General features: G+C 37.7%; 1 protein-coding gene across 1 annotated transcript in view; it reads left to right on the top strand.

The window, feature by feature from the left end:
* The window catches only part of LOC121875196 (WD repeat domain phosphoinositide-interacting protein 2-like), a 104904-nt gene that overhangs the window by 22517 nt on the left and 55525 nt on the right, over nucleotides 1-26862 (top strand). The window contains exons 3-4 of the mRNA XM_042379645.1: nucleotides 17296-17462; nucleotides 18862-19056. Coding sequence (XP_042235579.1) covers nucleotides 17296-17462; nucleotides 18862-19056 — 362 coding nt within the window. The remainder of the gene's footprint in view (nucleotides 1-17295; nucleotides 17463-18861; nucleotides 19057-26862) is intronic.

The raw sequence follows: 26862 nt of genomic DNA, 5'->3' as shown, positions 1-26862 counted from the left end.
ACGACCGATTTGTCCCAACCCGCCATAAGTCGGGGTTAGTGTATATATATATATATATATATATATATATATATATATATATATATATATATATATATATATATCTATATATATATATATATATATATATATATATATATATATATATATATATATATATATATATATATATATATATATATATTAATCAGGGTGAGTACAGACTCAGTCTGTACTCACCCTGAAGATGTGAATTACATCAAAGCGTTTGGGAACTTGTGGTTTCTTCTTTCCCTGTGGTTATCAGCATATACCAGATCACGCGTACTTACAGTGATTTATCGTATATGTAGTAGAGTCCAAAATCCGACTGCTTGGGGATTGGGCTGTCCGGATTTTCGGATTTTCCGGATTCTCAGGCAGTACTTTTAAAATTCAAGTTTAAGGAGGAATAAAGAAGAGATGAACAGGTACATTTTGATAGTTTATTCATTAGCAATTATAGCATGCTTCATTTATCAAAACGAAGAGTTTTAATGAAAAAGCTGTGAATTCTAGAATTTTATTCTTGCCTTTTTATATCATAAATTGTAGACTTTCCAATGTCGTATGTTTCCATTAGAACAGTATTGCTCACACCACGTCCTAGTTTCTTAATTATTTCAAGTTTGTCACTCAATTTCAACGTGTTCTTTTTCACACAACGAAGTTTATCTACTTTAGGAGCCATTATTATGGTCTTGTACAGTAATCTGTAAATGGAAAGAGTAGGACTCAAAATATTGTTATATTACAATACAATGGTATTCTATTCATACTGTGCTTGATATAATGCATTCACGGAATGTAATATTTTTGCAAAATGACGACGTATTACAGCGAAAGTGGATCAAATCGTGGCAAAAACAATGACTTTCGCCGCTCAAAAGATGTTACCGTAATCGCTTTAATGGTTTAGTTAAAAAACTGTTGTACTGTATTACAATAATATGCTATCCTAAATGACTTGAATAAATACTACGATACCATATTTCTGAATATTTTCATTAAAATCCATCAAAATCATTTTTCTTTGTCATCGTCTGCAGCACCAAACTGCTTCTCCCGTCTTGAACAGGGCTAGAGGGCAATGGTTTTAATCGTTTTCAGTTAAAAACTATTACATCAACGATATTTTTACCTAAACTGCGCCTGAATGAATATATTCTCAGAAATAAATAGTAGTTTTGTGAAACGTGATGTATTTCAATTTAAAATAGGATAAAATACATGACGAAAACAAAAGACTTTACCTAAGCTCGGCGTTCTTGAGATGTTACTCGTTTTTAATAGTTTCGTTAAAATTCTGTTATATTACAATGATATTCTATTCATACTGTGCTTATATAATACATTCACGGAAATGTAATATTTTTGCTGAAATTACGTACGATAAAAGGGAAAGTGATAAACGAACGAAAACAATGACTTTCGCTTCTCAAAAGATGTTACAGTAATCGCTGAATGGTTTAGTTAAAACTATTGTATTACAACAATATTCCCTCCTAATTGACTTGAATAAATACTTGAATGGAAATATACATATTTTTGTTGAAACTACCCGCTTCAGTGTAAAGTGTCGTAATAATAAATGGTAAACAATTTTTCGCACTGTGTTTCAGTTTATAGGACGAGAGCGTTTTTACTGAAGGTTTTGTTGTTCCTTTACCCTCAAAAACGTGGGTCAACTATAAACGAGGAATATCATAAATTAACGATTTTTGGTCAAAAAATCAGGGCTTCGACCGATAAACGAGGGGGTTATAGATGAGTACTGTATATCGTGTATGTTGTCACAGTTTGATTGCTTGTTTTAAAGTGGCACACGTGGTCGCTTGTTGTCGCTCAGGCAGCTGTGGCGCCTCACTCATGCGCACATACACACAAATGCCCGCTAAAAAAAATCGTTTTTGAAAAGTCCGGATGTTGGGTGGTCCGGATTTCTGCATCCGATTTTTGACTTTAACTGTATATATATATATGTGTGTGTGTGTGTGTGTGTGTGTGTGTGTGTGTGTGTGTGTGTGTGTGAGTGTGTGTGTGTGTGTGTGTGTGTGTGTGTGTGTGTGTGTGTGTGTGTGTGTGTGCGCGTGCGTGCCAGCAGTCAAGCAGGTCGAAGTACCAATGGATGTAAGTAAATGGACGAAGTTCATGTAGTCGTAAGTCGGGTCTAGCTATATATATATATATATATATATATATATATATATATATATATATATATATATATATATATATATATATATATATATATATATATATATATATATATATATATATATATATATATATATATATTCAGAAATTTCAGAGTAATTCAAACGCCGCTCCATTGGCGAATACCGGTTCAAGGTCGTCTGAGGAAGACTGCCTCGCGACGAAGCGAGAGTTTGTGAACTAGCCTATATGATATTAAATGTAATTTGCCGAATTAATAATGATGCGATTCATGAAGTTAAGGGACTATTATTTAATTTGAAATTATTATAGATCGCTTATCAGTCTGAATAATGTTACGGGTGTCCCATGAAAGTTATTAGTTAGGCGGGAAAATATGTCACGTAGGCCTAAGCTAACGCCTTTGAGAGGACACAAGACTTGCTGTTTCTCAGTCACGCTGTAGCGATGGACAGACAGGACGTCCTGCTCGTCCGTCCACAACGGCCACGTGTTCTAGTCACCTGTGTTGCGCTTATTGCATTATAACAAGTAAGTCTCATTCGATCTCAGACAGGGTTTAGATAGGGCAGTGATAAAGTTATGAAGAGCTAACAGTGAGTTAATTTCAGGTTTTCCGTGAACCCACTTGATCTGCAGAGTGATGACTGGAGAGATTGACTGCCGTTTGAGACTGCCGCTGATGATTGAGGATAAATAATAATTAACGGTTTATTGAAAATTCTGCAGCCCAAGGCTGATAATATACATTGGACATAAATGACTTATTACATACATTGGCGGTTTAACAAAAGCCTTTATTAGAGAAAGGTAAAGAACATACAGTGAACATACAGATTAATGTAGGTGGAACAGCAAACTCGGAGTGTAGTAACTCCTCCCAGATGGTGTTAGGAGGAACTCACGTGGTGTAGTAGTCCCTCAGATGTGTAGTGATGAGGACCTGGCGCTTGTAGTAATTCCCTCGCAGATGGTGTTATGAGGTCCTCACGTGGTGTAGTAATTCTCACAGATCATGTTATGAGGGACCTCACGGTAGTAATTACCTCACAGATGGTGTTATGAGGGACTCACGTGGTGTAGTAATACCTCACAGATGGTGTTATGAGGGGCCTCACGTGGTGTAGTACCTCACAGATGGTGTTATGAGGCATCACGTAGTAATTCCTCACAGATGGTGTTATGAGGGACTTGACGTGGTGTAGTAATTCCCCATATATGGTGTTATGAGGGACATGTGGTGTAGTAATTCTCTATAGATGGTGTTATATGAGTGAGGTTTGGTCTTAGGCCTTCCTATCATAGACGGATTAACACATCGCTGGTTGTTGTTGGTCTCACAGGTCACTATCACTGGGTACCTGGGACCTCACTGTGAAGGTTAACTTGGCACGACTGTTACTGTTGAGTTGTTCTCACTGACTTAAGCACTACCACTGTTCACCCTCTGTTTAACACTGGTTCCGTTCCTTTCCTAAATGAAATTGTAACTTCTGGCAGAACTTGTTGATATTTCGGGGGGAGTAGGGTTCAGGGAGGGGGTTGGTATGGGCCAACTTAACAGTTGACCTGGCTGCTCGAGTGGAGCGCCAGGTACGCTCTTGACCTCTTCGGTGGTGAAGGAATGGCGATTGTCGCCGTTGGACTGATCAGTGTAGGCTTGTCACTGGTTAGCGGGTAGCAAAGGATCTTGGAGTGAACCTAGCCGCCTGGGTGCCCAGCTAACGACGTGGACAATCGTTTGGTCATCAGCCCTTCTACCTCGGCTCACAATACCACATATCTCAAGCAGCTTAGTGAAACCCTTTTTGCTAATAGGAAGCTAAAGCTTCTCAACTGTACAAGGTCTGATTGGCTCACTCTTCTGTTTCATGGATGTACGGGGGTAAAGTGAAGCCAGCTGAGTGATACAGGGTCGCACACTGGGACTAAGAGTCCAGTGGAGCTTAGAGGTACATTTTCCAAAGGTGGAGAAAGGCTGATTTGGGCCTTAAAACTACGGGTGCCTGTTGGTTGTGCCTTAAACAACTACGAGTGCAGGTGGAATCTGTGTGTGTGTTAGGTTAGGAAGCATGGTTCACGGGTATTGGGGACTGAGTAACTTCAACAATAGTGACAATATTTTTGTGTGTAGTTAATACTATTTTTTCAGTTACTATTGTATGCTGTGTGCATTCAATATTTTTATAATTTCAATCTCAGGTATAACCTTGTTCCCCAGAGTAGTGTTTAAGTTAGGTTAGGAGGTGTGTATCTGTTGGGGTAATATAATTTTGTTGAGCTCTGGAAGGCCTACTCAGGGTGGAGTTAATAAGTTCTTATTTTTTATACCATTTTCTGTGCTGGATATTATTTTGTTGAGTCCCCTAAGGCCTATTCATTGTAGAGTTATTGATTTCTTATATTTTTACATAATTTTCTCAGTGATTAATATTATTTGTTGAAAGCCCTTAAGGTCTGTTTCATGTGCAAGCAACACTTCTTAATACTTGGGTTTATTGTTGTCTAATGAGGCATTGAGTTTCTGATAATTTCAATATTATGTATAACCTTTATTCCTCAGAGTAGTGTTGTAAGTTCAGGTAAAGAGGCATGATATTGGTGTACCATTATTTGATTGTGTCTAGTGTTGGAGGAAATAAGTGTCTAAATTTTACTGTGGGTCTCATTCATCCCAGTCACAGACGTTATCCTTCCACGGGTCACGGACAATTCATTTTGTTTAGTAGATTTAAGTGTTCTTGTGCTGTTCGATGTCTCAAAGGGCGCCCACTGCAATTACCATCTAATAATCTTTAATAAACCCCAAGTCAAGAGAAATTAAAGTCCAAATTTCCGACTGGTTACATTATATATATATATATATATATATATATATATATATATATATATATATATATATATATATATATATATATATATATATATATATATATATATATATATATATATATATATATATATATATATATATATATATATATATATATATATATATATATATATATATATATATATATATATATATATATATATATATATATATATATATATATATATATATATATATATATATATATATATATATATATATATATATATATATATATATATATGTTTTACCTCGCTTAACGCTTACTTAACGTTGCTTATATGCGTGCCTTGCCAGCTGAACTTTCACTTAACGGCATTTTCATCATATACGCGTGAGTGTCCTGCCTCGAGAGCTATTTTAGATTCACCACCCCCAACCGGCACCCTGCCTGACTGCCTGTTTTAGCTCATAAAATTCATACAAATTACCCAGCCAGAATATAATTTACATTACTGGAATTCTTATAATTTGGTGATCATTTTGAATATAAACAACATATATTTTGGATTAGACATACAATTTTTAGATAAAAATATTTCTCTAGGTAACTATGTTATCTTTTGTCCAAAATATATGACATTTATATTCAAAATATTCCTGGTTCAAGGAATTCAGCAATGTCAATTATATTATCCTAACTTTAGTTTGAGGTATTATTTATTAAAATTTAGTGGTTATCCCCACATCTCCTTGGGACGGTTGGGGGGTGGGGGGTGGGGGGAGGGAGGAGGACCGACCATCTGTTACCCTCTGAAGAATTATTATTTTTTTTTAACTGAAGATATTTGTTTTAGCTCATAAAATTCATACAAATTACCCGTCAGAATATAATTTACATTGCTGGAATTCTTATAATTGGTGATCATTTTGAATATAAACAACATATATTTTGCATTAAACATACAATTTTTAGATAAAATTGTTCTCTAGGTAACTATGTTATCTTTTGTCCAAAATATATGACATTTATATTCAAAATATTCCTGGTCTTACAAGGAATCAGCAATGTCAATTATATTATCCTAACTTTAATCTGAGGTATTATTTAATACTAAATGTTATAAACTCTGGAAGGAGGATTGGTGGGGTGGGGAGGGTTGGGACTGACCGCGTGTTGGAAGAGGGGGAAGGCAAGGTGGGTACTTTGATTGACAGATAGTGTCGAAGAATATTTTTTTTTTTATTAACTGAAGATATTTGTTTTAGCTCATAAAATATACAAATTATCCCGCCAGAATATAATTTACATTGCTGGAATTCTTACAATTTGCTGATCATTTTAATATAAACATCATAGATTTTGCATTAGACATACAAATTTTTGATGTAAAGTTTATTCTGAGTAAATATGTTATCTTTTGTGAAAAATATATGACATTTATATTCAAAATATTCCTGGTCTTACAAGGAATCCAGCAATGTCAATTATATTATCCTAACTTTAGTTTGAGGAATTATTTATTACTATACCTGGTTTTCCCCAAAAATTTCTCAGAGGGAAGAGCCAGTGAGTGTAGTGTGAGAAGAGGGGGAGGAGTTGAGTCCATTATTTGAATGGACATTAACTTGGCGACTGTATTTCATTTCTCTTAAGTATTAATTGTGTGCATGTACCATCATAAAATGATGTTATTTTTACTACAACATAGTTATTTGTCGTCAAAAAGTGGAGTTTGGGGTCGGGCTGGGTTCTATTAATTAATCCATATGTTCTGTTATTCACTTAATCATAGCCACTTAACGCGGACCTCTGGGTTCAATTGACCAAGTAGGGTACAACTGTATATATATATATATATATATGCAGTAAATCACTGTAGGTGCGCGTGATCTAGGTATATGCTGATAACCACAAGGAAAGAAGAAAACACGAGTTCCCAAGCGCTGTAATTCACATCTTCAGGGGTGAGTACAGACTAGAGAGAGTAATACAAACCAGCCGTTATGGAAGACTTCATAGCGGTCATCGCTATTGTCGCGGAAAGGAAGGACTTCATCTTCTCTGCACACTCCTGGCACCCTTAATATCACTATGACTTAAATTGTGTTTCGGAGACTGACGACCTTCTTCCTCCTCTTCACTGACGTGTTCTTCTTCCATCATCTCGCCGGCAGTCACTTCAGGATCTCTGATCACCCAGGATGTCGTCGTTGGTCTCGGAGAAGCCTGGAACTGTAACAGTTCGCGCTTTTCTGGCAAGGTCCACTGCTACTGCAACATTCTGAACCTCACCAGTCACAAATTGACTCCTCCTCTCACCTGGTATTCCATGCAACACATGTCTCCATGCGTGACTTAATTGTAGCAATAGACAGCTGATCCCATGACTCCACCAAGATGTCCACAGCTTTCTTGATGTTAAATACTCTCCAGAATTGTTTGAAGAGTATTTTTTGCTGTTCTAACCGTTGTTCCTCATCTTCGGCCGGCTTTTTATCGGTGGTGGTGTCACCCAGGTCACGCAACTCTTCCCTAGTGTTCGTGTAGTCGTTCAGGAGCTGGAATTTTTTTGTGGAGAATGCAGCTTCACATTGCAAATCAACTCCTGGTCCATGGGCTGTAAAGGCGTAGTGTTGGGAGGAAGGAAGACCACTTTTACGTTGGGGTGACGATCTAACAGTAGGGGCGAGTGTCCTGGTGCGTTGTCCAGCAGCAACAAAATATTAAATGGGACATTCTGTTGCTCACAGAATTTCTTTACATCGAACAAAACAGTCATCAAACCAGGAGAGGGACAGTGTAGAGAACATCCGCGCTTTTACGTGTTGTCAGCCAGTGGACATTTAGCTTGGTCATGTCCATGGTTTTAGGCGGCGGTTTGCGTGGTTGTGTGATCACCGATAACTTGAGCTTACAGGTACCGGAGGCATTGGCAAACAGGACGGTGATGCCTTTCTGTGCATTTTCCGCCCCGAATCCTTCTGGCATTCTTCACAATGTAGGACTTGGAAGGTAGTTTTCTCCAGAAAAGACCAGATTCGTCCATGTTAAACACCTGGTCGCCACTGTACTGTCCTTCCTCCATAATCTCACGTAAAAACGGAGGAAATTCCCGGCCGCAGTGACGATCAGCACTCTTCGCTTCTTCACCACCAATGTTTATATGGGATCTTGTTCGATCTTAAACCTCTGTAACCACCCAGAGGAAGCATTAAAGGGTTTGGGCTCTGTAATTCCCATCTTCGTGCCACTGCCATGTACAGTTCACTGCGTAGTCCTTCACAGAGCGCTGGTTGACCGCCATGTTCCGTCGCGCTTGACGCACCAAGTACCTCAACAAGTAATTTTTCTGTCTTGAGAAGCACCTGTTGTGAAAATACTTGATCATAAAAGCACCTTCAGACTTTGTGATTTTCATGTGCTCTTTGATCTTGGCTGCATCCTTCTTGGATCGCATGGAATCGTAGATTCGTTGACGCTATGCTGGCGCTGAGATCAACTTGTCAGTGTTCCTTTCTCCAAATCTTGAATAATTTGGTACTTCACCTCAGTATTAACGGAGCGTCGTCTTCTTTGGCTAGTGCTGCTGGGTCCAGGTGAGGAAAGGTTTTCTCTGGGGTGGTGGTCCGCGGAAGCCATTTTACGGAATAATGGATCTGGCGTTAACAGGTGGCCTTGAGATTAAAACTGTCAGCGGCTAGGTCAAGCGTGATGCCTCTCCCTCCCGGGGTGAACCGTCATAATACTAAGCCAATTAGCTAGCAGCAGAGGAGGGTAGGGATGCATGGCCAATCACAGGTCTTGTCACGTCATATGGCGTCAGTGATAACGTAACAAAGACACACTGCATAACCTTACACAGCTTGCCCAAGCGGAGGAGGAGGAGGGCAGGCGGGTAGGCGCGTGGCGGCGTGGGAAAATCTAAAAATATGGCGTCGCGCCGGACACTCTCCGGGTAATGGTATTCGCGACATGAGAATGTGAAATGTTAGGTTCTGTATTAACCCTCACTTTCGCGGTTAATGTAACCGGAGGGTCGCGTAAAGTGAATAACATAACATATGATTATTAGAAATGGAGTCCGGGCGATCCCCAAACTCCACTTTTGACTGACACACAACTATGTTATAGTAAAAATATTATCTTAACTTGATGATGGTATGCACAAACAATTAATAATTAAGAAATATCAATAATAGGTTTTTACTTACATTAGTAGAAAAAAATGGCTGGGCACTGCGGGGATGGCGGTTGGTTCGAGGCAGAGGGCAGATTATTGACCTCACCTGTGTCCTGTATCAATTGTCACTATCACCACAGAGGCTTGCAGGGCCTCTTTGTCAAACTCCCCAAAGTCCATATAAGTCATATCCTCACCATAATTATCACTATCACTGCTTGGGCGGCTGTGGTGGGTGGCGGGTGAAGAACTGTGTGTTTGATGACTGGCGACCTTGTGCGCACTCATGTTGTGCTACAACATGGCGGATGGCGGAGGTTTGGATCCAAAATGGCGCGGCTACGCCAGCTCTCTCAGCGTAAAAAGGGTACACGCACAGCGAATGTGAACATCCTGGGTTCGGCAGGGTACATGGAAGCAGAATCTTGGGACAAAAAGTGAGTTAACTGTATATATATATATATATATATATATATATATATATATATATATATATATATATATATATATATATATATATATATATATATATATATATATATATATATATATATATATATATATATATATATATATATATATATATATATATATATATATATATATATATATATATATATATATATATATATATATATATATATATATATATATATATATACAGTGTACCTATTTACACGGTCAATTGAACCCCACAGGGTACATGAAAGTGGCTTGCGTGAAGTGAACAACAGAACATATGGGATTAATTCCAATAGAGACTGTGATCCCCAAACTCCACTTTTTCCATTACAATACCTATGTTGTAGTAAAAGTAACATCATTTTATGATGGTATGTCACACAATTAATATTTAAAGAAATACAGTCGCCAGGTTAATGTCTATTCAAATAATGGACTCAAATCCTCTCCCTCTCTTCCCAGCTCACTAGCTCCTACCTCTCTGATTAATGTTTGGGTGAAAACTTCAGATTTTAACATTTAGTAATAAATAATACTTCAGACTATAGTTAGGATAATATAATTGACATTTCTGGATTCCTTGCAGGTCAGGGAATATTTTGAATGTAAACTCATATATTTTGCACAAAAAGATAAAATATTTGCTTTGTTTAAACCAAATTATTACATTAGATCTAAAATTTGTATGTCTAATGCAAAATCCATGATGTTTATATTCAAAATGATCATCATATTGTAAGAATTCCAGCAATGTAAATTATATTCTGCCGGGTAATTTGTATGAATTTTATGAGCTAAAAAAAAATAAAAAAATTATACTTCACTGGCGATATGAGTAGATGCACCACGAAAGTGAAAGTCTGGTTCTGGCAAGGTACTCATGAAATGAGAAATCGATCCGATCATGGAAAGTGATACGTAAAGCGGTAATTATATATATATACAGGTTGGTACCTTAGTCCGCAACCTTGGGACCTGACCGTGCCGGAGCATGGAAATTGCTGACCATGGAAATTCACCCTTTTCCTGGATAGATAGTGACTTGTGCTTATGCTTGGAAGCACTAGCACCACTTTCTCTGCATCATGGTCTCTTTGAAGACATATTGAAGGGTTAAAAGTCGTATAGTAGCTTCTCAAATTTCGCGAGTTTTTAATTCAACATATTTTATTGGAACACACAAAAAAAAATAAATAAAAATTTTGATGGTGGAAACTTGAATTTCGACGGGTTTGAACAGCCCGCCAACGTGCAGACGACGTGCATAATCGTGTAAACAGCATCATTTCTCTTATGTACAAAAGATTCATTATTGTTTATTACTGAATGTCTTTTTTATTGAATTAATGTTTATGTGTGCAAAATGAGCAATACAATTCATTAATAATACGTAGAATATTAAAACACACGAGGAAATGACACAGCATTGTTTTCGTTGATTACAAAACCAGTGACTGACTGGTTCTACATATAAGACTGAAGAAAATAAGACCTTGGCTGTAGCTGTAGTAAAATTAATATGGTTGTTTTAAGTAATGTTATTTAATGTTAATAAATGGAAATAAATGAAACAAGAGAAGTAGCTAACGATAATGGTAAAGAAAAAAGAGAGATCGCGTATGTAAGTGCGCATGCGCACACGTGAATACATATCGTCATTACTTTACATAAGAATATGAAAGCAACACTTATTTACTGTTCATATATATTTTAATTAATGTTTCTGAATTTCTTTTTATTGAATTAATGTTTGTGTGTGCAAAATTAACAATACAATTTATTAATAATACGTGGAATATTAGAGGAGACGAGACGGCTGCCGGCATTGTTTATGTTAAAGCTTACAAAACCAGTGACTGATTGGTTCTACATATAAAACTGAAGAAAATAAGACCCTGATTTTAGCTGTAGTAAAATTAATGTAAAAAAATTAATATGGTTGTTTGAAGTACCTGTAATGTTATTTAATGTTAATAAATGGAACAATATAAGTAGCTAACCATTAATGGTAAAAAAAAAAAGTGAGACTGCTCGTATGTAAGTGCGCACATGTGAAAATTTATCGTCATTACTCTACATGAGAATATGAAAGCAACACTTATTTACACTACCGGGAAGATATTGGAAGCATAATGTGTTGTCTAATGGTAGACCCTGCTGCCATATGTGACCAAGTCCCAGGTTGCTGTTCTGACTTTCTGCTTCATTTACACACAATTGCAGGGTCTCAATTGTTTCTCTTACCATTGACAACACAACATACATATATTGTTTCTCACTTTTGATCTTTTTTTCATTTTTGTATTTATAGTTCTGTATTATTAAAATTATTATTATTATTACAGTTACTGTATTATTATCATCATTATTTTATTATTTTATTTTTGTTTGTTTTATCATAAATTTTATTTATTATGAATTATTATGACTATTATTTATTATTCTTATTATTATTATTATTATTATTATTATTATTATTATTATTATTATTATTATTATTGTCATTATTGTTATTATTGTTATTATTATTATTATTATTATTATTATTATTATTATTATTATTATTATTATTATTATTACTACAGTCAACCCTCACTTTACGCGGTTAATGTAACCCACAGGGTGCCGCGGAAAGTGAGGAACGCTTAAAGTGAATAACATAACATATGGGATTAATTGAAATAGAGTCCGGGCCGACCCCCAAACTCCACTTTTTGACGACACACAACTATGTTGTAGTAAAAATATTATCTTAACTTGATGATGGTATGCACAAACAATTAATAATTAAGAGAAATATCAATAATATTAGGTTTTCTAACACTTACATTAGTAGAAAAGATGGCTGGGCACACGGGGATGGGCGGTTGGTTCCAAGGCAGAGGGCAGATTATTGGCCCTCACCTGTATCACTTGTATCAATTGTATCACTATCCACCATAGAGGCTTGCAGGGCCTCTTTGTCAAACCCCTCAAAGTCCATATAAGTCCATATCTTCACTATAATTATCACTATCACTGACTTGGGCCGGCTGTGGTAGGTGGCGGGTGAAGAACTCTGTAATGTTTTGATGACTGGGCGACCTTGTGCGCACCATGCTCGCGCAGCTTACACATGGCGGATGGCGGGAGAGATGGCGGGAGGTTTGAATCCAAAAATGGCGCGGCTCGCCAGCCGTTCTCCGCGTAAAGGGGTACACGCACCGCGGAATGTGAGCATTCCTGTTTGACAGAATTACCCGCGTAAGCGTGGAAAAAGCAGCGGAATAATAGGTTGGCGATAAGCGGTGACTTAATGTTATTATTATTATTATTATTATTATTATTATTATTATTTATTATTATTATTATTATTATTTATTATTATTTATTATTATTTATAATTATAATTATTATTATAATTATTATTATAATTATTATTATTATTATTATTATTATTATTATAATTATAATTATTATTATTATTATTATTATTATTATTATTATTATTATAATTATAATTATAATTATTATTATAATTATTATTATAATTATTATTATTATTATTATTATTATTATTATTATTATTATTATTATTACAGTTGTACCCCACTTAACGCGGTCAATTGAACCCAGAGGGTCCCGCGTTATGTGAAAACCGCGTTAAGTGAATAACAGAACATATGGGATTAATTCCAATGGAACCCAGCCCGACCCCCAAACTCCACTTTTTGACGACAAATAACTATGTTGTAGTAAAAATTCTATCTTAACTTTATGGTGGCATGAAAAACAAGTAATATAAAAGAGGTTAGGTTAGGAAAGATAAAGGTTAACATAGGAAAAATAAAGAATAGGTTAAAAAACGAAAATTTTTGAGGAACACTCACGGTAGTAGAAGAGATGGGTCGGCATACGGGGATGGAGGCTGGTCCGAGGCAGAGGGCAGATTACTGCCCCTCAGGTGAATCACCATTACTAGGTGAATCACCATTACTAGGTGAATCAATATCACTGTCACTTACAGTTGTCATGGCTTCCCTGACAAATCCCTCAAAATCAACTTCACTATCACTATCACTGGCTTGGGCTGGCTGTGGTGGGTTGCGGGCGAAGAACTCGGTTATGCTTTGCTGACGGCTGGCTTTGATGTTGTCATGATACACCGTGATGTACGGCTCCATAGCCTGCACCAGTCGGTTATGGAAGACGTCATGGCGTTCATCGTCAGTGTCGCGGGAAACGATGGACTTAATTTTTTCTGTTAACTCTATGACACACTTAATATCACTATGACTTAAACTAGGTTCTTCGGAGAATGACGCACCTTCTTCCTCCTCTTCACTGGCGGGTTCTTCTTCCAACATCTCGTCGGCAGTCACTTCAGGATCTCTGATCACCTCCATGATGTCTTCGTTGGTGGTCTCGGAGAAGCCTTCAGCTGTAATACTGAGCGCAGCTTCTCTGGCAAGGTCCACTGCTACTGCAACAGTCTGAACCTGACCAGTCACAGGTTCACTCCTCCTCTCACCTGGTATGCCATGCAACACATGTCTCCATGCGTGACGAATCGTAGCAATAGACAGCAGATCCCATGCCTCCACCAAGAAGTCTACAGCTTGTTTGACGTTAAACTTCTTCCAAAATTGTTTGACGAGAAGTTCTTGAGTCGCCGCCTCTTGTTCCTTGTCCTCGTCGCTTTTACTCTCGCTGTCGGTGTCACCCAGCTTACGCAACTCATCCTTGGTGTTGGTAGAGTCGTTCAGGAGCTTGAATTTCTTTGCCGAGTATGCAGCTTTAACATTGCAGATTAACTCCTGGTCCATGGGCTGGATTAATGACGTAGTGTTGGGAGGAAGGAAGACCACTTTTACGTTGGGGTGACGATCCATAAGTAGGGGCGAGTGTCCAGGTGCGTTGTCAAGGAGCAACAAAATATTGAAAGGAACATTCTGTTGCTCGCAGAATTTCTGCACGTCAGGAACAAAACAGTTGTCAAACCAGAAGAGGGACAGAGAAGAGGACATCCACGCCTTACGTGCGGTTAGCCAGTGGACATTAAGCTTGTTCATGTCCATATTCTTGTAGGCGTGCGGCTTGCGGGCTTTGTGAATCACCGATAACTTTGGTTTACAGGTACCGGAGGCATTGGTGGTAAACAGGACGGTGATGCGTTCCTTCTGCATCTTCCGGCCCCTTACCTTGCTCGCAGACTGGACAACGAAGGTCTTGGAAGGTAACTTTTTCCAGAAAAGACCAGATTCGTCCATGTTAAACACCTGGTCGTCAGTGTACTGTCCTTCCTCCATAATCTCACGTAAAAACGGAGGAAAATCTCTAGCCGCCGCACGGTCAGCACTCGCTTCCTCACCAACAATGCTGATGTTGGTGACCTTGTTCCTCCTCTTAAACCTATGCAGCCAACCATGGGAAGCATTGAAGGGTTTGGGCTCTGCAATTCCCAGTTTACGTGTCACTGCTGCGTATAGCTCACGTGCGTACTCCTGCACTGAGCGCGTGTCCACCGCCATGTTGCGTCGCGCCTGACGCACCAAATAACTCACCAGCAAAGTTTCCACTTTTGCCAGCACCCTGTTCTGGCAATACCTGATAGCTGAAGCACCTGCAGACTTTGTGAGCTTCATGTGCTCCTTTATCTTGGCTGCATCCTTCTTTATTGTACGAATCGTAGATTCGTTGACGCCATGCTGGCGCGCGAGATCAACTTAGCGTCTTCCTTTCTCCAAATCTTGAACAATTTGGTACTTCAGCTCGTAGCTTAATGAACGTCGTGTCTTCTTTGGTTTAGTGCCGCTGGGTCCAGGTAAGGAAAGGTTTCTCTCTGGGGGTGGTGGTCCGGCGGAAGCCATTTTACGGAACAATGGATGCGCGTTAACCCGGCGTGGCCTTGAGGGATGAAACTGCCGCGGCTAGATCAAGCGTCGTCTCTCCTCCCTCCCTCCCTCCCCGGGGTAGTCACGTCATAATACTTTAAGCCAATTACAGCTAACAGCAGAGGGGGGTAGGGCTGCATGGCCAATCACAGTCCGAGACGTCATATGACGTCAGTGATAACGCAACAAAGACACACACTGCGCAACCTTACCGCGCCGCTTATGGCGGAGGCGGTAGTGGTAGGCGGGCGGGTGGCGTGGTAGCGTGGTCAAATCTAAAAATAGCATCCGAGCCGGACACTCACGGCGTTAAGCCAATTACAGCTAGCAGCAGAAGATAGCCAGCCAAGGCACCGCGAGCGCGAAACGCTATGAAAGCGCTAAGCGGGTAATACTGTATATTTATTATATTTATTGTTGTTGTTGTTTCGCCTCAGGCCCTGATGTGGTCAGTGACCTGTGTCCGGTGCTAATTTTAAAAAAAAAAAGGAGAGAGAGAGAGAGGAGAGAGAGAGAGAGAGAGAGAGAGAGAGAAGTGAACTGATAAATAAACCTTAATTCTTTCTTAATTTAAGATGATTAGCCCACCTGCATAGGTCATTCCCACATTAGATTCCGAGGGCAAAATTTAATACTCCTGTAATAATAATAATAATTCAGATAAAAAAAAAAAGGAAAGCTGCCTATCTACCTATTGGACAAACTAAAATCGTTCCGGACCACAGAATGCCGGACTAGAGAGGTACAACCTGTATATATATATATATATATATATATATATATATATATATATATATATATATATATATATATATATATATATATATATATATATATATATATTATATATATATATATATATATATATATATATATATATATATATATATATATATATATATATATATATATATATATATATATATATATATATATATATATATATATATATATATATATATATCATGTAGATCCACAATGAAAACGTGGATAAGATAAATCTTGATAAAATCACCCGGGAAAAGGGAAATAATGGAGCACCTTAGTCTTCGTCTTTATTCAAGACATCTTCAGAGGCAACTGAAGATATTGCCTCTGAAGATGGAGGCGAATTAAACGCTTAGGTGTTGAGGAGCTTATCGCTTGGCAACACTGGTGTATGTTACACTCCGTTCCAATCCATCTCTCTAATCACCCACTCCTTTCTGCTTTCTCACTCCATATTTTAAGATATGTAATGTCATGTTGAAGGGATACAACTTTGCTCTTTTATACTTATACTTATCACAGTTTCCCCCAAAATTCTTCAGCTTTCATGTTTATTTATAACATCTTCAGGTCATGTGACCCACTAATCCCCCACCCAAGAAAGGGTGACCTAACATTCCATCAGAAGGTCAGTAATATGAGACCACTAATCCCTCACCTTACCTCCACCTAAGATTGAGCCAGGTCAGGTCAAGTCAAGTCCGGTCCCCCCAAAATACTTGAACTTTCATGTTTATTCAAGACATTTTCAGAAATTTTTGTTGATTTTCAACCTCGGAAAATTTGCTCCTAAAGCTGGAAATTTTGGTAAGATTCCGGCATTGGGAATGATTTTCCGAGCAAATTTCAATTTCAGCTATCGGAGATTTCCGGGTTTGAGGGATTCAGGCTAACGGAGATATCACTATATATATATATACAAAGTTTTTAGGTTAGATTACTATATATTTTCTCTCCCTGTGTGATACTGACTCACTGTTTTCTCACTTTCTAATTACAGTAAATGAAGATACTTGCATCGTAGAGCGACTCTTTTCAAGCAGTCTGGTGGCAGTAGTCAGTTTATCTTCGCCACGAAAACTAAAAGTGTGCCATTTCAAGAAAAATTCTGAAATATGTAACTACAGTTATCCCAACACCATCTTGGCAGTCAAGCTGAACCGCGCGGTTAGTAAGCTTGTGTAGTGTGTATTTGCTTTCTAAACTTCCCTCTTATGGTTTCTCTCCCCCACTTTGTTCTCTAATCTCTAACTTCCTTGAGAACTGATCCATGGCAGTTGTTGTCAAGGGATCGATCTCTTGCTCTTTCTCTACCAATAGTGGTGTCTCACAGGGTTCTGTTCTTTCACCTACTTTCTTCTATATTTTTATCAATGATTTACTTCACACAACAACTAATTCTATCCATTCTTACGCTGATGATTCTACTCTTCACTCTTCTTCACATTTTCCTCTTCCCCATAATTCTCAAACTAGATCTGTTTCTAGAGCTGATATCATTACATCTATCAATGCAGACCTGTGCAGCATCTCCGAATGGGGAGATAGAAACTTGGTGTTAAATTCAATAGTAATAAAACTCAGTATTTACCAATTACACTTTCCAAATTAAATGGTCTCCCACCAATCACATTTCAAGATGCTATCATTCTGCCAAATTCTAAAATAGATATGCTAGGCCTCACCATTTCCTCTAGTAGGTCATAGAAGCCACACATCCTCAACATTGCCAAAGCTGCCTCCCAAAAGCTGGGAATGCTGTACAAATGCCGTAGCTACTTCAATCCTGAGCAGTTGCTTCAAGTTTATAATGGATTCATTCGTCCTAACTTGGCGTACTGCTCTCATATCTGGGGTGGCTCTTCTTCTGTCCAACTCTTAGATAAGGTGGAATCAAAGGCATTTCGTCTTATTAACTCTCCTCCTTTAGTTGATAATCTTTCTTACCTTTCTCTTCGCCGCACTGTTGCTTTACTCTCTCTTTTACAGGTACTTTAACGGGCAATGTACTGCCGGCAAGGCCGTGGGCTCGTAACACTCGTCTTGCCCGCGGTGCCCACCGTTTCTTTGTGGATGTCGGTCACACTAGAATAACCCGTTATAGTACAGTACATCGTTCTTTCCCCCACACAGCCAAACTGTGGAATGCTCTGCCTTCTTCTGTTTCCATACTCATACAATCTGTCTCACTTAAAAAAAAATGTTTTTCCGGCATCTTCTCGGTGTAGATTAACATAACCTTTTTCTTTTCTATTTTTAATTTCTTTTTCCTCTTATTTTTTCTCCCCATATGCCCTGTTGTGGGTTGATGACCTGTGCCCAGGTGGGTTAATTCCCTTAAAAAAAAAATTATTTGGATTTTAACCTGTTGCTTATCTTCATGTGATAGAAACTAAATAGCAAAACTTGAAATAAGAAGCTACTTTGTGAAGAATTCCACCATTTAATTTGGCTACCAGATGAATGAATTGTGATTGATCCACCGAACTATACTGTTTTTAATTGTTGTAGTTTGTATTTTAACTGTTTGTCATTGTTAAGATACTTTCTCTTATTTTCCTGACAGAGACTGGTGGTATGCTTAGAAGAGTCCTTATACATCCACAACATACGAGATATGAAGGTTCTACACACAATCCGAGACACGCCCCCTAATCCCACGGGTCTGTGTGCTCTATCCATTAGTAATGACAATTGTTACCTGGCTTACCCAGGGTCCAATACAATAGGTCAAGTGCAGATCTTCGATGCTCAAAATTTGGTAAGGATGAATTATATTGTTAGTGTAAGTTTATTATTTGTAGAGAAAAATTACTTATACAGTATACTGTATTATCTTATTTATTTATTTATTGTAGATAAAGTTACTTACACTTGTGTATCAGGAATCTGAAAGGCATTTGGAAAGTAAATAATTTGGGAAATTTGATATATCAACTCTAAGTATTCTTAATTTTTTATGTCAAAACATTATGGCTTGTGTGACAACTACTGTTTGCACACACAATTATTAATTAATTGTTGAAAGAAAAAATGGAGTCTTACCTCTTCTTACTTTCTATCCTACGAATTCACCTTTCTCCTAACAGTACTCTCAGACACACTGCTTATAGTAGGAAGGATTTAGGAGTCTCTAATAAAGTTCTATGAAGACTTCAACCAGCTGTTCATTGAAGCGCCGAGGTACTTGGATGGAAGGTATAAATAAAAACCCAATATTTTGAATCTTGTTGGATGTGTTCTTCCTCTGGGTGTGTATACAGTACCGCTCTGGCTGTGTACCAGGCCTCAGGCCTACGTCTCGACACAAAGCGCGGGAACCAATCTTGTTTGACACGTCACGCTTAAGTAACATAATAGTTTAATGTATACTCGTTTAACTCAGTGTTATTTCTTATTACATGTTAAAATACAATGGTAATCGATTACAGGCAATGACCGTTGTACGATGAGGCTAGAGAACTCAAAAAGCCATCGCTAAGTGATCGATCGTATATTGATACAGTATTAATAACTTATGGGGAAAAGTTCCCTCCTTGAGGCCCTGAAGAGCCCAAACGAGTTTTATATCCTGCTGCTAAAATGATTAAATAATGTCTAAATAACTCAAATGGTTTATAGATATACAAAATCAATAAATTTATGCAAAATAAAGACAAAAACAATAAATTTATAAGAAGAGAAGAATTTTTTCATTTACCTTACAGTATATGAACGCGTGTATGTGGACTTGGCAGGTCGAAAAGTTAGATATCACCGTTGCTACATTGAATTACCTCTCCTACCAGCCGTAGCTGTGTTATTGTTATTTTTCAACTCGTAATTTCGAGTAGATATGCGTAATTTTCTTCAATTTCAATTTTACTCTGTTACATGCATATACAATTGTTCATGAGAATGGGCCCCCCAAAAATATATATTATAATGTTTAAAACATAAAGGGAATAAATATTTTTAACATCCCGGGAGGGGGGGGGTATTGGTATTGCGTCCTCCAAAGCTGTGATTGTGTTATTGTTATTTTTCATCATATTTTCTGGTAGATATACGTAATTTTCATTTACTCTGTTACTTGAACACACAATTGTTCATATAGAATGTGATTTTTTTTTATTTTAAGGTAAAAAAAATAAAAGGGATAAAAATTTTTTTGCGTCCACGGGAGTAAGTGTGCTGATTATGGGAGAGGCAGAAGGGAGGAGCGGTGAGGGACGTAAGAGGCAGAAGGGAAGAGCGGTGAGGGGCTGAGCTCATCCTCCCTTACTGGGCCAAACTACAGCTGTGTTAGTGTTATTTTTCAACTTGTAATTTCAGGTAGATATGCGTAATTTTCTTCAATTTCAATTTTACTCTGTTACATGCATATACAATTGTTCATGAGAATACAAAATTTTCTTATTTTTTTTTACTATGTTACATGCACACACAATAAATCATATGTAGTGTGCAAAAAACATAAAAAATCATAAGGTCAAAACATAAAAGGATTAAACATTTATTATGTATGTGGGAGCTAGCACAAGAGAGTGAGGCAGAGGTGTTCTATCATGGCTCTGCTGTCTCGTGCTAGTGAGGAAATTGCTAAATGGCATTGGATTACTTTTTTCTTTTCTTTTATTCATTATTATTATTTTTATTTGTTCCTCACATCTACTGATAAAGCATACAGTGACCCCTCGTTTAACGAAAGCCTTGGTTAACGAAATTTCGGTTAACGAACTGCCTTCCATAAGGATCTTCAATTCGGTTAACGAACAAAAATTCGGTTAACGAATTTCTTACGAACCGACCTCAACATGTTTTCGCTTGCACTGACCGGGCAACCAGCTTTAGTATCAGTCCGTCAATACATTAATCGGTTCTAGGGCTTAAATTCCTTACTATTTTAGTAATTATCAAGAAGTTTATACTATTCAATAATTTTAAAAGTTTAATATTCAATTTTTTAGTCATTTTAACAATTATTGAACATAATTGAAGGTAAAGTGACTAGTTTAATGCGCGGCATCCAGCCTCTTAACACAACAAACAGGCGTTAGTCTCTCTCTGTTTTCACTGGAGGTAACATCTTGCTTGAGACTCTCTTCAACTAACCGCTTTTTTCTGTGTTTCCAAGCAAATTATTGGTCATTTTGAAATATATTTTACATATTGACAATATATAATGCAGTGCAGTGTTGATTTAAAGAAAATAATCTTGAAATACACCAAGAGAACTAAAATTTTATGGGTGAAATGGTGCCATGGGGTGACTTCTCTTCCACCCCAATGCCTTCTCTTCTTCCTACTCCTCCACCCCCATTCTAATTCCCATCACCATCTTCATCATCATCCAGGAGCCTTCTACATACACACCTCAAAGTAAGTGAACTTTTCTACCATTTTTGTTGAATTTAGGAAATTTTCGGTGAGCTGGAACCAATTACCCAAAACCCATTGAAACAATGGTTTCGGTTAACGAACTTTTCGGTTAATGAACGACCTTCTGGAACGGATTGAGTTCGTTAACCGAGGGGTCACTGTATATTATTTTATGTACAAAGAATAGCTTCTTCCATATGCAAACCATCCTCTAGGCAATGTGAAATGTTCAACTGCTTAGCCTGGCAATGACTGGGGAGGGCAGAAAATCCCGCGTGGGTCGCATGTGTCACGTCATTCCGAGATTGCGTCATCATATCTTGGAATATTGCGAGTTATTGCAGGAAAAGCATTTGGGTAGCGACCATCGTAAAACGGATCTTTAGTCATTGCATAGTGGTAAATGGTGTTAATTTTTTTACATCGTAAAACTGAGCGAGCGAATATTGATCCATCATATAATGGTCATTGCCTGTATTAGTTTATTTATATAAACTAATTTACTAGATTTAAAGTAAATGACGAGAATAGTCAACTCGTTTCAACCCTGTGAACCATTTGATGGCCACTCATGTTCGTCATACTAATTATTTATAATAGTAATATACCCTCATAGCCCGGAAGATAAATGGGGAAATTTCCCTTGACCCCAAAATGTCGATAGTAGTTTTTTCTCTTTTGATTCATAGTCTATAGTGTCTCTGTAAATATTTCCAGGTGGGTGTGGAGCTCTCTCCCTTGGGCAACTTGAGATATTGATGATTATTTAGAGGTATACCCTTAGTATATTAAATTTCAAATATTTTAATCAAACTGACTGATGAAATACGAACATTTACTCATTTTATTGGCATGGAGGTATGAAATAACAATGAGTTTCACTCATATATCATCAGATGTATTGTCTCATAAACATCCTTGTTTTATAGCCATTGTATTCAGGACAATCAGTTGTTTTGATGACATCTTCCATGAACCGGAAATCCAGATCATTGGCTTTATTTTCTGATACTGTTTCATATCTGGACAAGTCTGGGATTTGCTGGTCAGCTTATCTTGGTGTATCAGGCATAAGAGGTTGCTTTTCTCCAGCATATTGATTGAGTTCCAGTGTGTCATTGGCGTCGTTATAATCATGTTCATGATTACGCCCATTACGTGTCAAACGAGGTCAGGTGTCTTTGTTGGCATCATCTTTTGAGGAAGGCTGAGTTACTATCATTGCTAATGAATGTGTTGATAGTTTGCCATTTGGTGAGTGAATTTCCATGTCAAAGTTGTCCACAGTGACGTGAACAAATCCATCCTCATGACTTCTAATGCCTTGAGTGTTTGGTTGCTTAGTACTGTAGCAGCAACAGCAGCAGACTTTCAGAACAATTTTACTTCATCATAGCTGCAAGTTACACCATAGTCATGCAGACAACTCAGCTGAGTTTTGGAATCTTTAAAGAGAACCCCCAATGGCCACTTGAAGATCGGTGGGTTGACTTCTGACAGCTGATGTGACCATGTTGCCGGTCAGTAGAACAGGCATTGAATGCTTCAACTTTGAGGAAACTGCAGCCAGTAGATCCATCAAAGGGGGAGATGTTGTCTCTTGTACTGTGTTGCTGCCAAGATTGAGGGTGTATGTTGATTTGTCTAGGTGTACAGATTTGCATTCTGTGATGATTTGTTTGGCTATTCTATTAATACTTGGCTTGACCTTATCCTCTTCATTTTGATCTTTCACTACCTTTAACAGCTTTGCAGCTTGACTATGAAAGGTTATATGTGAATATCCAAGGGATGGCAGAATAAGGACCTTACTGCCAGAATGATCTAATACAGTAGTGCAGCATTAACTAATTGTGACCGGGATAGTATTGATCCTCCATGATTTTGATACTCTTTGTAGAGATCAGTGGAGTTCCAGAGCCTCGTTTTATCATGAGACAGAACATAGATGGTGTATTGGAAGGCCTGGTATTCATTCTCTTGGAGACCTGAAGTTAATGGACCACATTCTGGCCTTTTCTGGCCTGGCAGTGACTTGTTCCCAAATAAAGTAGTCGTGCAATATTTGTGATAGCATGCCTGAGCTGCATGCAAATTACTTATAGTGCCCTCAATGCGAATGTGAACATCCTGCGCCCACTGTGCACTTGTTGATAACCTGTTTGAAGGATAGGGATTCATTTCGGATCTTTGTTGAGCACTGTCTACATTCTTCTCCAAAATACAAACATTGTAAGAAGAAATCATAGGGAGAGATTGAATGATGGAAGCGGTTAGAAGGTGGATTGGGTGTTGACTCAGTTTTCTGGACATGATTTGTGTTGGATTTGGAAGTGTATATTGATACACAGTTTTTGTGGTAATGTATTGTCAGATCCCCTTCAGATTATAGAATGTACCCTGGAAAGTCTCTTGTTCTGTAAGCAAGGCTGGGTTTTGTCACAATTGTACTGTACTTGTATTCAAATATGCAAACTGGTTCCATCATTCAGACACCTGAAAAGAGAACCACCACCACATCATGCACATTGAGATTGTGAGCTTTATAAATATAAACATAAGTTGGTCACCACCAGAATGTTTTGGCTGCATTTTGAAAAAGAGAACAGCAATAAATGAATTATCTATTATCTTCATTACATAGGTAGAAAAGATCATCTTTACCTGAAACACAATTAAAACATAGTTGCATATATAGGTCATGGCTGCACATTATTCCCTGTGTGTCCATTTATATATCATCATTTTCTTGTGGGGCATTCTGAGACGGTGAATTTTGGATGAACCATAGGTGGAACATATTCGAACCACCAACCCACAGAAACATCTCATGCTAGAACAGGGAGAAATCACATGAAATGGTTATGATTGTTAAAATCTAGATAATATTATGGGGGAAATACCATGAAATTGCAATACCATTTGACTTGTTGAGAGCTGTGCCAGAAACTACTTATGTGAATGGCAGCCATTTTAAAATTAGCCACTAAAAAAAAATTGCCCAAAGGTTAGAATAACACACCTACCTGTAATCATTTACTGAGGCCCTATAGATTAACAATCAAAAAGGAAAAAAACTATTACCAGCGACAAGTGGTTGACTTATTTTTTTGTCGGACTGTCACCACTAATTATATTTTTATACGTGAATCATGGATTATATGAATGATTTACCCTGACAACAAGCCTATTTCATATTCACACAAAACCATTACCCGAAGATCGGTGTGCTTCGTGGTTCTGTGGGGTCAAGCTGCTACGAGGTTTTATTTACAATTGAAGAGTACAGGTTGACAATCCCTTATCCGAAATCCTTGGGGCCAGAGGCATTTCGGATTTCGGAATTTTTCGGCTTTCAGACTTTTTTTTTTTTTTGTGTGTGTATGTATGTATTAGCCCACCCGAGCATAGATCACTGACCCACATCGGGGCCTGGGTGGGGGGAACTATAATAAAAATTAAAATAATAATAATTCAAAGGTCTAGGTCGTGTTTCTCACTTTTGATATTTTTTTCATTCTTGTATGTATTCTTGTATTTCAGAGCTTTTCAGTTTTCGGAATTTCGGATAAAGGGTTGTCAACCTGTATTACGTGGGATTATATAAAATAGTTTCCACAGCCTTTGACTGGTGTGGGAAATGCACATAAATGCCACTACAAATGGCAGAATATTTACATTAAGACAAATGTACCTATTTAACAAAGTTAAAAAAAAAATTGCATTAAATTTTACTTAAAACTCTTGGATTTGGGGAGGTGCTCTCCAGCGAGACGCTCATGGGGGGGACTGGCCTGTTACTCACCTCACTGCACTTGACTGCATCACACGAGAGATAATTGTACATAATGAGTCTTAGCAAGCTTGCAATTTGAGATAAAAATGTGGGGTTTGTTGCATTGGCATTGTAAATAAATTAAATACAAACAGTTTTATATGAGTAATCGTGGTAAAATGATTATTTCTGTACGTAAGTACGAGTAGAACACAAAAATTTTGTTTATACTTAATGGAAATGTTCATCATCACCTTATACCTTCATTATTTCATGTGATTGCAATATGAATCTAATTCTGTTATAAAGCGTACATATTTAGGAAAAAATAGTTACCGTATTTGCCGGCAAATAAGACGCACCCCTATTTTACAAGGATATTTTGTGGAATTTTTCCTTTTAGTATGTATCATCATACAAATATTGAAAGTGATTTTAAACTGGTTTTGTAGAGGAAAACATATGGTTTTGTGCATGTAAATACAGACTTGTGGAAACAGGCAAATGTAGTACCCATATTCAAAAAGGGAGACAGAGCATCAGCGTCAAATTACCGGCCGATCAGTTTGACGTCAATAGTGGGGAAATTTCTCGAATCAATTATAGCAGATAACATCCGATCGCATTTAGAGAAAAGCAAATTAATCTATGACTCTCATCATGGGTTTACAAAGGGAAAATCTTGTCTAACAAATCTGCTGACATTTTTTAGGAAAGTCTTCGAGGTAGTAGATAATGATGAAAATTACGATGTTATTTACTTAGACTTTAGCAAAGCATTTGACAGAGTACTGCATCAGAGGCTTCTGAGGAAAATTAAGGCTCATGGTATTGAGGGGAAAGTTTTAAATTGGATAAAATCATGGCTCACCGATAGAACGCAGAGGGTCAGCGTAGATGGTGTTAAACCTGAGTGGGGTCGTGTAACCAGTGGGGTTCCCCAGGGGTCAGTACTAGGCCCACTCTTGTTCATAATCTACATAACGATCTAGATACTGGGATCAGCAGTGACATAAGCAAGTTTGCGGATGACACCAAAATAGGGTGGCAGATTAATTCAGGGCAGGATGCAAATGCATTACAGGAGGATCTAAATAAACTGCAGGGGTGGTCTGAAAAATGGCAAATGAAATTCATCACCAGCAAGTGCAGCGTACTTAATATTGGAAGAACAAATACTGTCAATGTATACAGCCTTAACAACATCAACCTAGAGAAGTCGACTTGTGAAAGAGACCTAGGGGTACTTGTAAGCCCGGACCTACGGCCTAGAAAACAGTGCGTTAATATTCGAAATAAGGCAAACAGAGTATTGGGTTTTATATCTAGAAGTGTAAGTAATAAGAGTGCAGAGGTCTTATTGCAACTATATCTTGCGCTAGTCAGGCTGCACCTCGATTATGCGGTTCAGTTCTGGTGTCCTTATTATAG

The sequence above is a fragment of the Homarus americanus genome, unplaced genomic scaffold (assembly GCF_018991925.1).
Source record: "Homarus americanus isolate GMGI-L3 unplaced genomic scaffold, GMGI_Hamer_2.0 scaffold36970, whole genome shotgun sequence".
Lineage (NCBI taxonomy): Eukaryota > Metazoa > Arthropoda > Malacostraca > Decapoda > Nephropidae > Homarus > Homarus americanus.
The sequence above is the reverse complement of the archived record's forward strand: the minus strand, read 5'-3'. Positions and strand labels throughout refer to the sequence as shown.